Here is a 17,908-nt window from a genome sequence, read left to right on the forward strand (position 1 = left end):
CAAAGTGTCTCTTCCCACTCTTAGCAGTTTGCATTTTAGTAAACTAAATGAAATCAGATTATTTTTTCTTGCATCAGGTGAGTAAGCTAGACTCTTTCCAGTTCTTCATTCCAAGACAATTTGTTTTAAATTTATGAAAGAAAAATTAGCTTTAAAAATGTTGGAATAATTTGTAATAACAACAGATTGGTTATTATTATCTTGGCTTTATGTAAACTTCTGTTGATAATTAGCAATACTTTTAAGTATGCTAATTAAGATAATGAAAGCCATGCCAAAGTTATGGGGTTATTTAATTTGTTTTTGTTTGTTTGTTTTGATAAGAAATGAGTATTAGCTATGGAAATGTCAAATGGCAGATTGAAATGTGTTTCACTGTGAAACTTTACTAATAAAATCAGAGGTATATTGAATAGGCGGATTCATTAGGTCTTGTCAATCAATTCCTAATAAGAATTTTAAATTAAAAAAAGTGCTTTTACATATTATTCACTAAGAACTTTGGTTCCTTAATCAGACGGGTTAAAAAGTGTTCTAGGTAATTAATACTGATTCATACTGACCATATTTTAGAAGAAATATTAGTTACAATATATTCAACCAGGTGTGAAGCCTCTAGAAGGAAGAGTCCAAGTTTCTCAAATACTACAGTGCCTAATATTGTACTTTATATGTAAGAATCTCTCCATGTATATTTCTTGGATTAAAAAAATATCTCTAGTGTAAGTTTTCTTTCTGAAATGGCTTTGTATTAAGAGGAGAACTGAAGTTGGATGGGACTGATAGAGACAGTAAATATTGGGAGGGGAGGTCCCTTCAATTCATTGTTTTCTGTCTCCTGTGAGTTTTAAAAGTATTTGAGTTATTGGGGCTGAGGTTAAGAATAGTTTGTGTAGTTCAGGATTTTGTGGCTTTGTTGCCATCTATTCGCTTATGCCTAGAATGCTTTTCAGCCAGGAGTATGTAGAATAGACTATAAAAACCTATCAGTTTAGGCATCCCTAAAGATACTGCTTATAAAGGCTTTTGCCAATTAAATTTTAATGTATTTGTTTTATTTTCAGTGGGTTACCCAAACCAAACTTTGGCCATTTAACGGATCCATTTGACACACCAGCATTTAACAAACTTTATAGAGGTTCGTGAACCAAAGGTTTAAAACTGTTTGAAATAACTTTAGCACATTCTCTAAAACTTAACTGAGGCTGCCAATTTTCTTTGAAAATGAGAATACAACAGAAAGTACAGCTGGATTGGAAAGGGAGTAGACAGTGGAAATCCAACTAGTGACAGATAGCAGGCCACTAACTAGTAGCAGTTTCATTGGTTTGGCACCTTAATGCTACTTGAGTCTGTTTCATGCTTTCTCCCTATTTTCTTCTTGTTCCCTTTCGTTCTTGGTTTTTTGTTTCTTTCCTATTTTGTTTTTATCTATATTCTGCTCTTTTTTGCCTTTAAAAGAGAAAAATAGAGGATGGGAAAACACTTTGGAAATAATTTCCTTTTATCTTCATTATAAAACCAATTTTTGTTAAATGAAGGCAGATTTAGTATAAAAAAAAAAAATGGGTGGGGGGAGTTACCCTTAAATCTTACCATCCAGAGAAGTGGTTTTGGCAGATTTCCTTTTGAGTTTCTGTAGGTATATTTTCTTAATGTAGTTGAGATTATAAAATATATACACTCTATCTCTTGCTTATTTCATTTAATATTATATTTGTAATAACTGCCCAATGAGCCATCGCATGGTTATGCTATAACTTATTTAACAGTTTGCCCATAGTGAATATTGCAGAAACATTCCTAATTCACCATTTCTCTTTCTTTGCTCTTTTTATCATGGCAGATTTTTTTCTTTCTCCTAATTGCCTAGTTATTCCCTTCTTCTCCTTCACCCCATTGCCAGTCTCTTTCCTCTTCCCTTTCTCTGACCAATGACTTTTGTCACACTCTTTATCTGCTGCTGGCTTCATTTTATCTAAGCTGACTCTTCCCAGAGACAACTTATTTTTGGTTGTATTCTTCCTGGCTGTAGATTTTCTCTTCAAAGAATCGTAGAAGAATGGGAAGCACTGGGAAGAATCTTAGAGTTACTTCAGCCTACCCCACTCATCATACCATAACAGATTCAGAATGAGTTAAATGCAAGTGATTTTCTCAAGGTCGTATAAACACAGATAGCAAGATAGTAGTAGGGCTGGATTTCAGCCATGGGTCTCCTGACTCCTAGTCCTGTACCCGTTCTTGCAAGAAGGGATCCATCTTTAGGGGCTTGCCTATTTTCATAGTTCTTTTATCCATGCCTTCTCTATCTGTGAAACCAAATTGAAAAGAAATTTACAAAAATTGCATTATTCAAATTGGAAAATTGGCAACTTGAAATAATAATTGCATTATATTTAACTTTCCCATGCTTATTGGAGGATGAAATATATTGAATTTTAAAAAATTTCATGTAACATAGTATATATAAGTTATAGAGAAACACTTATATCTGTTCTTCTGAAAAATATTTTTGTTCAGTTGTTCCAATCAGAAAAATTCATGCTCTGACCATCACATGGGCACTTCCCCCTCAACAGCAACATTACAGGTAAGAGTTCAAAGGCAAATTTACTCCACTAGATACTGAGTGAGAATCATATTTTAAAAGCATACTAAATGGTTTAAATTTGGGCATTCCGGATTTATAAACACAGGTAACATGGTAAACTAGGACCTCACTACTCCTGGATTGTTCAAGCCTTTGCTATATATTTTAATGTCTTCTTGGGTATAAAAGCTAGAGTTTTCTTATAATTAGTTGCCTTTCCTGAGTCTTTGAAGTTAAGTATCTTAGTGTGAATGCTAACTTTTGTAATTATTTTATTTAGCACTTTGAGTACAAATATATGTTAGCTTATGATTTATTTGTCAGTGGTGGCCATTTAGTTCGATCTTGTCAAAAGTAAAGTTAAATAATTTTGAGCCTGAAATACAACTACAGCATAAATCTCAAGGACCTACTTGAGTTGGGAATGAGTTAGGTCAGATTTTTAGAAATTAGGAAAACACTTCAATTTATTTATATAATTATTTTACATGAGCAATATACATGGGCTAAGAAGTTCCTTAAAGATAAGGATCAGTCAATGGCTACAAATGCTTTTCTCATTAGAAATAAATGCTAATGAACTGATAAAAATTTAACTTAAGTTTCTAAAACTAACCAACAAAACAAACCCAAGAAGAGACACACACAAGCAGAAGGAAAGAAAAGTAATGTGTATTGCTTTAAGCTCAGTAAAAAATGCTTTTAACAATCAAGTCCCATGAAGTTAACAAGAACAGTATGCCTCCAGTGAGAAAGCAGAGAACGTGTGTATTGTCTACTTACTTTTTTTTAGTGCAAGGATAATATAGGAAAAAGTAATGTCCATTGGTTGTATAGTTATGTTAGAGTATCCCAAAACGTGTTAAAATGATTATATGCATATTTAAAAGTTTATTCCGTTTGTTTTAAATTTATATTATAAGAGTAATATGCTTGTAAAATGTTGAGGACAAAAGAGTATTTAAGTAAAAGGTAAAACTCTGCTTCTCCTCTGTCCTCAAAGATATGCCCAACATTAATAGTTCCATATATATCCTTCAGACATTAAAATAATGAATATAAAACATGTCTTTTTTAATGGAAATAGAATTATACTATGTATACCATTTTTCCCATTTTTTGCATTTCTTGTTAATTAACAAAGCCTTGTTTATCTTCTGCCTGATTACTAAGGTAATTCATTGTAGAAATCTTGAAAACTACTGAAAAGTAGAAAAAAGTCATCCGTGATTCTGTTTTCCAAAGACTGTTACCATTTCTGTATGTTTTGATCCAGTTATTATTATTTTTTTAATGAACTGTATATTTGTTTTAACCTGATGCTTATCCCAAATATGTGAACTCCCACTAAATTAGCTTTTGGGGGAACGATTTTATATTTTTACAAAGAAGCAAGTGTTTCTCCCTCCAGAGTTACCAAATACAGTACAATTAGATTTGGTTACATGCAAATGTTATGTATTCAACTGGGTTCATTCTTTAACTGATTTGCTCCTCTATGTCAGTTTTAGGATAGATGAAATCTAAAATATGTCATTCATATTTTATGTTTTTTTTCAAATCCATATTTTAAACAATGACTTTTAAGAGTTTACTGAGTATAATTCTGTAAACTAAGTTTAAAATTTAAGAATGTTTAGATTTCCTAGCTTGATTTTTCTGTATATTTTTGGTAGGAATATATTCCCAAAATTATAGTAGAAGCCAGTGGGAAAAGATGATGTGAATAACACATAAACAACTACTCAGACTATTGATGTATATTATTATATAAGATATTTTTTACACCTGTTATTGCATTTTCCTGAAAAGCCTATGAGTAAGTAGTTAGGCAAGTAGAGAGAAAAAGAAAATAGAGTGAGATTAAGTCTTTTGCTCAAGATCATGCACTTACTTACAGGAATAACTAAAACTACAAGCTAGATTTTCTGACCCATAAAGCAACACATTTCAGTTTACCACAGAGCCTGATGCAATGCCGAAAGCTTTTAAGGATACAGAATGATTCATATCTGCATCAGATTCTAAAATGATAAAGAATCTGTATTATTTCTATTTTGGGTGAAAAAATAATGAAAGATTTTACCATGAAAAGAAGTAAGATTGGTATCCAAAAGAAAAAGTATCCAAAAGAATTCTTAAATTTTGGAATATTTGTACTTATTCAGTGATTTCAGATGAAAAGTTAAATTTCACCATGTTTTCTATTTTTATCTCGCTGCTGTCAAATTAATTATAGTTTCATATTTAGTAGAATTTATGTGAAAATAAGTTTGTAATCACATTCTCAAATATCAATCTCAGAAGTAAGATTTTCTAAAGTAAAATTAAGGTATTTATACCTTAATTTTTAAAAATTTCTGACCTTAACTTTTTTTTTAAAGGGTGAAGCCGCTTCATTATATCTCTTGGCTGGTTGGACATGAAGGCAAAGGCAGCATTCTTTCTTACCTTAGAAAAAAGCAAGTATTTAATTAATAAGTATTTTCAGTGTAGCAATCTCTGAAAAATAATGGATAAGTGTTATATAACCCATTCTTTTCTTTTTTTGCTTTGTCTGCCAGGAAGCGTAGATTCAAATCTAACACTTAATTAAAGTCTCTTCATAACCTAGATTATTTTAATGACCATATCATATTTGTATATTTCCTTGGAAGCCACCTTTTAGCCCATGTTGGAAGTATTATAGTTGTACACAAAATTTTTAAATTCATAAATAAAGTCCAGAATTACATGAAAGTTTAGCTCTAATCAAGAATTTGGATTTGAATAATAATGAAGTCAGTTATTTAAATGCTGTGGATCTCCAGGCTTTCCCAACCCAGAAGGTAGACTTTAATGAAAACTTCACTGGGCAGATAAATCATATAAATATGGGAGACTGTGAACAGTATATGCAGACATGTTAGCAGTATGTTAGCCATGTTTCCTAAAGCATTTAAGCACTTGTTTAAGTTGCCTAGCCAAATAATAGAAATACAGCTTTAGAATCAGGACCAAAACACATTAAAGTAATTCCTTGCTTGATTTTTCTATACACTATTCAAGAATGGAAAGTAGATGAGAAATTTAAATAAGACTTTAAAATACTGATGTGTACTAGATTATTAAAAGAAAGCTGAGAGGGCAGGCTTATTAGAAAAATAATGAATGACGTTAAGTACATATATGCCTTACACAATGAATGTAATATCATTTGAGATTTGCATAACCTTTTTACCTTACTGAACTTTATTAGAATTTCAAGTTTTTCATTCTGGCCTCCTCTCTCCTTATTTTAGACTTTCAGGATTATCCTAGTTAGGAAAAGACACAGTCTTATTGCTTCTTTTTTAGATAACCTGTGCAGGTTAGCTGATGGTCTCAAAGAGCCCACTTAACATTCTAAGTAGGGAAGTATCTGAAGTGTTTCTTAAGGCTTCTCTTGGGAGATGGCTCAAAAAGGGATGCGAGAAATGCCTCCCAGGGGAATTCCCTGGAGGTCCCAGTGGTTGGGACTCCGCGCTTTCACTGCTGAGGACCTGGGTTGAATCCCTTGTCAGGGAACTAAGATCCTGCAAGCCTAGCAGGGCGGCTAAAAAAAAGAAAAAGGGCAATGCTTCCCAGCAAGCGTACTTTCAATATATTGTGAAGTATGAAGTATGAAGAACATACTTCACAATATATTAAAAGTATGCTTTGACAAAAAATTACTTTGTTCTCTTTGACAAAAAATTACTGTGGCTTCATGAAACTGATAATGTTTTACTATGTTGTAATATTAGTGTTTCCATTAAAGAAGTAAATACGGCCGTTATTTCCTTCTGATCATTCCTGTATGCAGTACAATTCCTTGGGAGGCTTTGTACTTTAAAAAAATTTGTACTTTTAAACTTACTGTTGGAAAGCATGTTTGCTTCAAAGCCTGGGCTTCCCAAATTTTACATAGAAAGCCTACCTATTTTGTTAATTTGAAGTATTTGTAGACTATCAATCCCAAGATATTGACTGGATTAATTTTTTCTCCTAACTGTAGGTGCTGGGCTCTTGCACTATTTGGTGGAAATGGTGAGACAGGATTTGAGCAAAATTCTACTTATTCAGTGTTCAGCATTTCTATTACATTGACTGATGAAGGTTATGAACATTTCTATGAGGTAAGTAATAAAAATGGAGGGTTTTTAAAATTATATAGATATCATTTTATGCAAAAGTATAATTAGATGTTTCATTTTTAGGTTGCTCATACTGTCTTCCAGTATTTAAAAATGCTGCAGAAGCTAGGCCCAGAAAAAAGGTAATATATACTTATAAGAGTCAATCCTAATATGTTTTAGCCTTCAGGCTACCAACAGACATGCGTTAGTCCTGCTTGGTGGTTTTCCAGGCATTTCTTGCTTAATTTCCTTTACTTGTTCCATATCCTTAGTCCACTACATGTGAACGTATGTTAAAGATTTAGGTTTACGTGGACAGTCTGTTTATTTTTATACTTCTCTTTTCTTGATGACGATTCTAATGAGAAATTTAAATATGTCTTCTAATTATAATTTTCTTCTTTCACAGAATTTTTGAAGAGATTCAGAAAATTGAGGATAATGAATTTCATTACCAAGAACAGGTACTGGAAGTCAAATTCTTTTTGAATGTTATCTGTGACCAAGTTGAAACTGGTGTGGACATTGTTCCTCTTTTTGGAAGTGTCACTGGGGTTTTAATTCTGCCACTCTCTGTCATGTGAGTCTCAAGATGGCCTTGAGGTTTCTGAAAATTCACTCTTGTGTTTTTGAGTATTTATATTGAGTAACAGTGAGAGAATTAGGCAGATTGACACAGATCATGTTGTGTGACAATCATTCATCTATGTAGTCATTTCATATGTCTATCCCTTTAATCCCTTTGATAAACATTCATGGAGAGCTTGATATTTTGGGAATTCAAATATTGTGAAGACATTCTACAAGGTAATATGAAGTAATTACCATATATAATGTTAGAAATAGTGTGCTTTGTACTTTCAGGGTAAGGAAAGCATTTGCCTTGACTGGAATAGGACAGGGAAGCCTTCATGGATGTAGTAAATTTGAATTGAGTTCAGTATTAAAAAATGGATAAGGTTTAGATATTCTAAGCAATGGGAAGCACATTAAGTAAGGAACTCTGGGGTATTATGAAAAAGTGAATGATCCTACATGTCTGTGGCATAGGGTATATGAAAGCAAAGTTGAAAGGTAAGGAGTTTAGAGCAGGGTTTTTAAAAAACCCTTTTTGTGCCTTGGATCCCTTTGGAAATCTGTTGAATCCTATGGACCCCTCCTCAGAATATTATTTCACCTCTTCATCTTTTTAAACTCTCAGAAAAATCGCCCTAGTAGTACAATGATCACTGGTATATCCCTCACCTAAATTTACCAGTTCTTAATATTTTGCCATATTTTCTTTCTCTCTCACACCTCTTCTTGTGTGTGTGTGTGTATGTATTTTTTTAAGATTTAATTACAGATATCATGATACTTCACCTCTCAATGTTTTTTAACATGTATCTGCTACAAACAAATGTATTCTCTTGCATAACCTCACTAAAATTGTGCTCAGGAAATTTAACATTAAAACAATACTGTTAAATATTTATTATGCAGCCCATAGAATAGTGGGTTTTTTGTTTTGTTTTTGTATTTTGTTTTTATTGAAGTATAGTTGATTTACGATATTGTGTTAGTTTCAGGTATACAGCAAAGTGATTCAGTGATACATATGTATATATGTATATATTTTCAGATTATTTTCCAGTATAGGTTATTACAAGATATTGAATATAGTTCCCTGTGCTGTATAGTAAATCCTTGCTGCTTATCTATTTTATGTATAGTAATTGTATCTGTTAATCCCATACTCTTAATTTATCCCTCCCCCCATCCCTTTCTCTTTGGTAACTATAAATTTGTTTTCTATGTCTGAGGCTGTTTCTGTTTTGTATATAAATTTCATTTGTATTATTTTTTAGATTACACATATAAATGATATCATAATATTTGTCTTTCTCTATCTGACTTGCTTAGTATGATACTCTCTAGGTCCATCCATGTTGCTGCAAATGGCAATATTTTATTCTTTTTTTTATGGCTGAGTAATGCTCCACTCTGTGTGTGTGTGTGTCTGTGTGTGTGTGTCTGTGTGTGTATCTCATATTTTCTTAAATCACTCATCTGTTAATGGGCACTTGGGTTGCTTCCATGTCTTGGCTATTGTAAATAATGCTACTATGAACATTGGGGTGCATGTATCTTTTTAAATCAGAGTTTTCATCTTTTCAGATATATGCCAAGGAGTGGGATTGCTGGATCATGTGGTAGCTCTATTTTTAGTTTTTTTAAAGGAAGCTCCATACTGTTTCTGTAATGGCTGCACCAATGTACATTCCCAGCAACAGAGTAGGAGGGTTCCCTTTCATAGAATAGTGTTTTTAAATGCATAAGATAAAATCCAGTAGGTTACAAAGGAATACTGAAATAAAGACTCAAAATAGTAAAAATTAGTAATATGGGTCTCTGTTATCGATATATTAAATAACAAAGTCTAATGGTAGATCTAATAATTATTACAATTTTAAGTAGCAATGAATGTGCTATTTTTTCTTCTTAATAGTCATCCATTTTATACACATCAGTGTATACATGTCAATCCCAATCTCCCAATTCATCACACCACCCACCCACCCCCATCCCCGCCGCTTTCCCCCCTTGGTGTCCATACGTTTGTTCTCTACTTCTGTGTCTCAATTTTTGCTCTGCAAACCGGTTCATCTGTACCATTTTCTAGTTTCCACAGATATGCGTTAATATATGATATTTGTTTTTCTCTTTCTGACTTACTTCACTCTGTATGACAGTCTCTAGATGCATCCACATCTCTACAAATGACCCAATTTCGTTCCTTTTTATGGCTGAGTAATATTCCATTGTATATATGTACCACATCTTCTTTATCCATTCGTCTGTTGATGGGCATTTAGGTTGCTTCCATGACCTGGCTATTGTAAATAGAGCTGCAATGAACATTGTGGTACATGACTCTTTTTGAATTATGGTTTTCCCTGGGTATATGCCCAGTAGTGGGATTGCTGGGTCATATGGTAATTCTATTTTTAGTTTAGTAGTTCTCCATAGTGGCTGTATCAACTTAAATTCCCACCAACAGAGCAAGAGGGTTCCCTTTTCTCCACACCCTCTCCAGCATTTGTTGTTTGTAGATTTTCTGATGATACCCATTCTAACCGGTGTGAAGTGATACCTCATTGTAGTTGTGATTTGCATTTCTCTAACAGTTAGTGATGTTGAGCAGCTTTTCATGTGCCTCTTGGCCATCTGTATGTCTTCTTTGGAGAAATGTCTATTTAGGTCTTCTGCCCATTTTTGGATTGGGTTGTTTGTCGTTTTTCCCTTGCTGTTTTCAGTAATTTTTCTTTGTCTTTAATTTTTGCCAATTTGATTATTATGTCTCTTGGCACGTTTCTCCCTGGGTTTACCCTGTATGGGACTCTCTGCACTTCCTGGACTTGGGTGGCTATATCCTTTCCCATGTTAGGGAAATTTTCGACTCTAATCTCTTCAAATATTTTCTTGGGTCCTTTCTCTCTCTCTCTTCCTTCTGGGACCCCTATAACGCGCATGTTGTTGCATTTAATGTTGTCCCAGAGGTCTCTTAGGCTGTCTTCATTTCTTTTCATTCTTTTTTCTTTATTCTGTTCTGCAGCAGTGAATTCCACCATTCTGTCTTCCAGGTCACTTATCTGTTCTTCTGCCTCAGTTATTCTGCTATTGATTCCTTCTAGTGTATTTTTCATTTCAGTTATTGTATGGTTCATCTCTGTTTGTTTGTTCTTTAATTCTTCTAGATCTTTGTTAAGCATTTCTTGCACATTCTTGATCTTTGCCTCCATTCTTTTTCCGAGGTCCTGGATCATCTTCACTATCATTATTCTGAACTCTCTTTCTGGAAGGTTGCCTATCTCTTTCATTTAGTTGTTTTTCTGGGGTTTCATCTTGTTCCTTCATCTGGTACATAGCCCTCTGCCTTTTCATCTTGTCTGTGTTTCTGTGAATGTGGTTTTTGTTCCACAGGCTGCAGGATTGTAGTTCTTCTTGCTTCTGCTGTCTGCCCTCTGGTGTATTAGGCTATCTAAGAGGCTTGTGGAAGTTTCCTGATGGGAGGGACTGGTGGTGGGTAGAGCTGGCTGTTGCTCTGGTGGGCAGAGCTCAGTAAAATTTTAATCCGCTTGTCTGCTGATGGGTCGGCCTGGGTTCCCTCCCTTTTGGTTGTTTGGCCTGAGGTGACCCAACACTGGAGCCTAGCCAGGCTCTTTGGTGGAGCTAATGGCAGACTCTGGGAGGGCTCACACCAAGGAGTACTTCCCAGAACTTCTGCTGCCAGTGTCCTTGTCCTCACGGTGAGGCACAGCCACTCCCCGCCTCTGCAGGAGACCCACCAACAGGGTAGCATGTAGGTCTGGTTCAGTCTCCTGTGGGGTCACTGCTCCTTCCCCTGGGTTCCAGTGCACACACTACTTTGTGTGTGCCCTCCAAGAGTAGAGTTTCTGTTTCCCCCAGTCCTGTCAAAGTCTTGCAATCAAATCCTGCTAGGCTTCAAAGTCTGATTCTCTAGGAATTCCTCCTCCCGTTGCCAGACCCCCAGGTTTGGAAGCCTGACGTGGGGCTCAGAACCTTCACTCCAGTGGGTGGACTTCTGTGGTATAAGTGTTCTCCCGTTTGTGAGTCACCCACCCAGCAGTTATGGGATTTGATTTTATTGTGACTGTGCCCCTCCTACCATCTCATTGCGGCTTCTCCTTTGTCTTTGGATGTGGGGTATCTTTTTTGGTGAGTTCCAGTGTCTTCCTGTCGATAGTTGTTCAGCAGTTAGCTGTGATTCTGGTGTTCTTGAAAGAGGGAGGGAGAGCATGTCCTTCTACTCCGCCATCTTCTGAGTGTGCTATTTTGAGATATCTGCAACAGCTATATTGTGATTTCTATTGGTTATAGTCATAGATTCTGATAATACTGCTGTGGTTTGTTGCCTGTATATTTATAAATGAATAAAAATGCTAAGTTAGAGTTTAGTGAAAATAAATATGTAATTTCTTCCCAATCAAACTCGTGCTTCGCGCCCTCCCTGAATTTGTCCACTAATATCTTGTGGGAGGTATCTGTAGGCCCTTAATTAAGAGCCCCCAATTTAGCACCAGTTCATAGAGCATCGTGAAATCTGCCTTTTTGGATCATCACCAGGGACAAATATCTACTATAATTTGAGAAGACTTAAGTACATGAGGACAAGGTCACAAAAACTATAAGCTTCCAGTTGCTATTGATTCCTATACAGTCTGCTGTATATGCTTGAAGTCATTTGAAATTGAAATCTTGTTCTATGAAAACAGAGAGCTGCTGTGTTTTATATTGGCCATTTGAGGGTCCTATAGACACTTCTCTTCTATAAATTGATTGATATGCATAGAACCCCCAAGTCCTGCCATCAACTTTAGCAGTACTGATTTTTTTCAGTGTTCTTATTAACTGTTGTGGCAACATGTGGGCAGAACTGTGGCAGGGAAAGAGTAGGAGTAAGAATTGTGGACTACAGCCATAACTAATACCCTTATTCCTTTTTGGGGGATTGGCTTTTTAGCATTAGCTGAGTTACATTTTCTTTCTGCCCTTCTAGTTTCTTCTTAGCAAGACATTTCAAGATACCTTTTTTATAGCTCGCCATTTTGTAGCTCATTTTTTTTTTTACCTTTAGCACAGTATTCATGAATGCTTGTCTTGATTTTAAAACATGAGCCCAAAACATTTTAGACTAAAACCTAATCAGTACAAAGAACAAATCAGAAAGGTTCATATCTTTGTTTGAACTGCTAAATTTTAACTCAAGTAGCTCAGCTTATTTCAGCTTTTATATATTTCTGTTTTATTAACAAAGTTGACATATCTCCTCTTCAGATATTTTTCTTGTCTTCATCAGTAAAGGCAAATAGGAATGCTCTTTCAGACTATTCAAGCCAGTCTTTTTTAATTAAAAAAAAATTTTAAAGTAATTTTTATTTCACATGGGAACTTGGACTCAATATGCCTTATAAATCAGCTACTTGAACTAGAGAAAAGCTGTTTAAGTGTCTTTCTATACGCAGAGAAACAGGAATAATGTAATAATAATGGAAGGCAGTGAGAGTGGCAGTAAACAAAAAAATTAGAAGATAGATAATAACAAGTGTTGGAGATGTAGAGAAATTGGAACTCTCATACATTGTGGGTGGGAGTGTAAAATGGTACAGCTGCTTTGGAAAACAGTTTGACAGTTCCTTAAAAAGTTAAGCATAGAGATACCATATAAGCCTGCAGTTCCATCTCTAGGTATACACCCAAGAGAATTGAAAACCTATGTCCACACAAATACTTGTACACTGGTGTTCACAGCAGCATTATTCATTATAGCCCAAAAGGGGAAACAATCCAAATGTCCTTCAATGAGTGAATGGTTAAACAAAATGTAGAATTTGCATACTGTGGAATATTATTCAGCATAAAAAGTAATGAAGTACGGATTCATTCTACAACATGGATGAACCTTGAAAATATGCTAAGTGAAAGAAGCAAGACACAACAGGTCACATATTATATGATTCCATTTATCTGGATATGAAATATCCAGAATAGGTAAATCTATAGAGCCAGAGCACAGATTGATGGTTGTTTTCAGTGGCTGGGAGGTGTGGGTAACAGGGAGCAACTGCTTACTGGGTATGGAAGTTTCCTTTTGGGCTGATGAAAATACTCTGGAACTAGATAGAGGTGATGCTTGTACAACTTTATAAATATACTGAAAACCACTGAGTTATATACTTTATTATACATTTTATTTTATTTTTAATTGTATACTTTAAAAGTGTGGATTTTATGGTATGTGAATTATATCTTAAAAAAAAATTAAAGGATAGCATTTAAGTGTTTTTTTTTTTTTCCTAGTACTTTGTCCATTGCCTTGGCACCAAAGATCTACTTTTAGCCAGGGTCCTGTTTTCTCATAGGAAATATTTTGAATCACTCAATTTTGTAGGAAGCTGAATAGAACAGTTAACTTACAAAAATAAGTGGCTGGTGAAAATAACTGGTTAAAAAATTTAGAACAGAGTAGAGGGAGTCACTTTAAACAATAATAGCACTTGAAAGAGTGGGAGATAAGTGAAATAGGCAAGGAAGATTAAGAGGTACAAACTTCCAGCTGTAAAATAAATGTCATGGGGATGTAATGTATAGCATAGGGAATATAGTCAATAATGCTGTAATAACTTTGTAAGGTGACAGATGGTAAATAGACTTGCTGTGGTGATCATTTTGTAATATATAAAAATATGGAATCACTATGTTGTACACCTAAAACTAATATAATGTTATAAGTCAATTATACTTCAAAAAAAAAGGTACCTTAACCTCCACACACACACACACACACACACACACACACACACACACACAACACAAAATAGTAGCACTTTAGTGACTAATAAACTTGATTCAGGAATGTTTCCTGAGGTGGAGCAAAAAAAGGTAACAATGAATCTTTCCATACTTTTTCCATATTCTATCTGAATGTGATAATGTAGTAGGTAGCATATACCTATGATCTCTAATTTGATGTATGCATGTCTCATTTCTCCTCCATGAATGTAGTAACCTTCACTTCTGTTCTGTCTTCTGTTAGATGAGAGAACAGCCCAGATTGTCTAGGGAAGGACTGGGCAGTATGGTATTTTGGGAAAGAGTGTTCACTGCTATGTTAAGAGGCCCAAGCTCTAGTGTCTACTCACCTATCACTTATTGTGTGATCTGGGGCAAGTCACCTAATCAATCTGAGTACATTTCCTCATTCTAAAATGTAGGAATGGAGCCACTTGGTGTCTAAAGGACCTGTCAGTTTTAAGATTCTGTGCATTTGGGTACTCAGTAAATATCAATACTTGAATTGGTTGCTTTCCTCTGGAAAAGTATTTCCATTTCATAGGTTAGTGAACTTTCTGTCATTATTTCAGTTTTAAATTGAGATAATATACTGATTAATTTAACCACTTATAGCAAGACTTATGTAATGACACATTTTGATTTCTGTTGATATATTGATTTTGATTTATGCTTACAAATAGTTTTTAGGTGATAGTGCTGTAGTGATAAAATGATGAAGACCCTGTCTTTAGGGACTTCATAGTCATGTGGGGCACTTGACATGTAAACAGACCTTTAAAGTTCAGTGTTGTAATTTCTTCGATGAAGACGCTGTGATGTGATTAGAGCCTCGTGTGTTGTAGGGCTCAGTATGGGGGATTGGAGGGGTGTTAGGTTAAGCTACTTTAGTTCTCTGGCTAAATTTTTTGTAGAATTCTGAGCATCAGATTCTTAAGCTGCAGTTACATCTGGTTGTATCTGTTGGAAGCTTTTGGTTTCATTGTTAAAAAAAGAGATAGGGGCTTCCCTGGTGGCGCAGTGGTTGGGAGTCTGCCTGCCAACGCAGGGGACGCGGGGTTCGTGCCCCGGCCGGGAAGATCCCACGTGCCGCGGAGCGGCTGGGCCCGTGAGCCATGGCCGCTGAGCCTGCGCGTCCGGAGCCTGTGCCCCGCAACGGGAGAGGCCCGCGTACCGCAAAAAAAAAAAAAAAAAAGAGATAACTATTAATATTTTGTGGCACATTAAGGATAATAATGGAGAATTTCTGGTGTGAAATAATCTTACCTCTTTACAGACAGATCCAGTTGAGTATGTGGAAAACATGTGTGAAAACATGCAGCTGTACCCACTACAGGACTTTCTCACTGGAGATCAGCTTCTTTTTGAATACAAGCCAGAAGTAAGGAGGTTTCCATTTCTAAAATTTACTTTTAGAGAAAGAGGAGGGTGAGAAAGTACATAGAGGTACTTAAGAACTGTGGGAATGGAGAAAACTTGGTTATGTTTAGTCAAGTTTTTTGTTCGTTTAAACAGAAGAAATATCAGTAGTTTTGTGGGTAATTTTTCCTGATTCTTGTATATGACTGTGGTTTAATATGAGGAGAAAACCAAGTCCTCTTCTTAGGTACTATTCCCACTGTTTTTCAAGTGTTGAAACATCTACTAACATAAAGTCATTAAGAATTATGTACTTTAGATGCTAAACATACTTGTTTAGCTTGCCTTTTAATTCTGTTGGACACCCTGGACAATTAAATTTTAATCATTTTGAGAATATGTACAAGAAAAATATGATTCCCTGAATTCAAAATATATGACTTAGGGATAATAAATATTACACATAAATAAATAGTTGGTCAGGTCTTTGCTCCACTAGTCCTGGGAAATAAGTCATTTCGCTCCATATAGGGTAGCAGTTCTCAACCAGGGTGATTTTGCCCCCATGGGATATTTGTCAATGCTTGGGTACATTTCAGTTGTCATAGCTGGAGAGTGCTCTTGGCATCTAGTGGGTAGAAGCCAGAGATGCTGCTAAACATTCTACAATGCAGAAGATGGCACTCCACAACTAAGAATTATCTGGCCCAAAGTGTTAATAGTGCCAAGGTTGACAGACTTTGATATAGGGTATTCTAAAACTACTGATTTTAAAGGGGATGGGGAAAGGTAAAGGAAGAAGCAGTAACCATACATTCTTGTCATTTCTCTAGGATGGTTGTGCCCAGGGGTCCAAGTATTTTTTTCTGAACCACTATTTGTTGTTTTTTTCTCAAAGAGATGGTGTTGAAGTGCTAGTTAGGGTTTCAAATCTAACCCACAAAAATCTTATGTTTAGTCCTTATCATAGCTGAAGGATTATTGAAGGAGGCCCTACCTTGGGATCATTTTACTGATTCTTGTGTATGAGGTAGTATAATACATAGCAGTTAAGAGCATAGTTTTTGGAATTATGAACAAACTTGGTTAGAACTCCACTTTTGCCACTTCTAGGTGTGTTGTTCTGTGCAGATTATAGAATCTTTAACCTGAACAAATTATTTAAACTTTAACCTCTGAGGCTGAGTGCTTTCTGTAAAATGGGTATACCTTAGGGTTGTTTTTAGGATTAAATAAAATAATGTATGTTAAACACTACCTAGCACATAGTAAAAGCTTAGTAAATGGTAACTCTTTTCACTGCTAGTCCTCTTATTATGTAGGATTTGAGATGAGTGCTGTTTAAGCATTCTGAAGAAACATGTTAGAAACAGCTGATAGACTAATGTAGTTTTGTAAATTAGGGTGTTCATGGACTATAGACAGATAGTTTCATGAGCATCAAGATGCTAGGATCTTGGGGTGCCTAACATAATGTGGCTTTGCCTTTTTAATAGAGATGTATTAGGTTAAAGTTATAATTGTTTTGTATGTGTCTCCCCACTCCCCCTTCACCCCTGCCCCTAATTAGGTCATTGCTGAAGCCCTTAATCAGCTAGTTCCTCAAAAGGCAAACCTTGTTCTACTGTCTGGTGCTAATGAGGGAAAATGTGACCTCAAGGAGAAATGGTTTGGGACTCAGTATAGTATGGAAGGTAAAATATTTTAAAATTGTCCTACATTTAGGTATATGATTCACCTGGGAAGTTTTTTCCTTAATAATTTGTCTGATAGTTCCTGTGGGAAGAACTTATGTATTTTTTTCAGTAGTTTACTTTGAAATGAAAATTATTTATACTGCTTTGCAGAAAATTATTTTCTGCAATGTTTATGTCTGTATTTATTAGCTAGTGAGAAAATCCTATTGTATTGGTAGTTTGGGGGCAGACTTTTGACTGTGTTTTAAAAAGTGCTCCTCAAACTTCAATGTACATATGTATCACCTGGAGGTCTTATTAAAATACAGATTAGGATTCAGTAGCCCTGGAATAGGGCCTGCAATTCTGCATTTCTAACAAAGTTCCCAGATGATAACAATGCTGCTGAGACTGCACATTGAGTAGCAGGAGTCTAGAAAGCCTGGATATGTCACTCACAGCTTTTCTGAGAAAAGAGAATTGATTTGTGAAGGCCAGTTGTTGACTGGTTTGTTATTAATAGAACTCTGATCATTTGTTCTTTATTGGATCAGTTTGTCTTTCATCTCTACAGATATTGAAAACTCTTGGGCTGAACTGTGGGAGAGTGATTTTGAATTAAATCCAGATCTTCATCTTCCAGCGGAAAACAAGTACATAGGTCAGTAAAATAGCAATCATTGTACATAATCCATCCATGTCTAATATTAAAACAAATAGCACCTCTGTAGTATGTTATATTTTACAAAGTATCATTTGAATTCATATTTGAGTTTCCCAGTTATCTCTGG

At 35.2% G+C, this 17,908-nt stretch overlaps 1 protein-coding gene across 4 annotated transcripts in view; it reads left to right on the plus strand.

The window, feature by feature from the left end:
• The window catches only part of NRDC (nardilysin convertase), a 91,382-nt gene that overhangs the window by 54,868 nt on the left and 18,606 nt on the right, over positions 1 to 17,908 (plus strand). For 3 of the 4 annotated variants that reach the window (XM_060305606.2, XM_030870105.3, XM_030870109.3), the window contains 9 exons: positions 1,065 to 1,138; positions 2,524 to 2,593; positions 4,978 to 5,055; positions 6,609 to 6,729; positions 6,811 to 6,869; positions 7,139 to 7,193; positions 15,359 to 15,463; positions 17,012 to 17,135; positions 17,692 to 17,778. In XM_060305606.2, the coding sequence (XP_060161589.1) occupies positions 1,065 to 1,138; positions 2,524 to 2,593; positions 4,978 to 5,055; positions 6,609 to 6,729; positions 6,811 to 6,869; positions 7,139 to 7,193; positions 15,359 to 15,463; positions 17,012 to 17,135; positions 17,692 to 17,778 (773 nt within the window). The remainder of the gene's footprint in view (positions 1 to 1,064; positions 1,139 to 2,523; positions 2,594 to 4,977; positions 5,056 to 6,608; positions 6,730 to 6,810; positions 6,870 to 7,138; positions 7,194 to 15,358; positions 15,464 to 17,011; positions 17,136 to 17,691; positions 17,779 to 17,908) is intronic. The other variant, XM_030870108.3, reaches the window with a different exon arrangement.

The sequence above is a fragment of the Globicephala melas genome, chromosome 1 (assembly GCF_963455315.2).
Source record: "Globicephala melas chromosome 1, mGloMel1.2, whole genome shotgun sequence".
NCBI lineage: Eukaryota > Metazoa > Chordata > Mammalia > Artiodactyla > Delphinidae > Globicephala > Globicephala melas.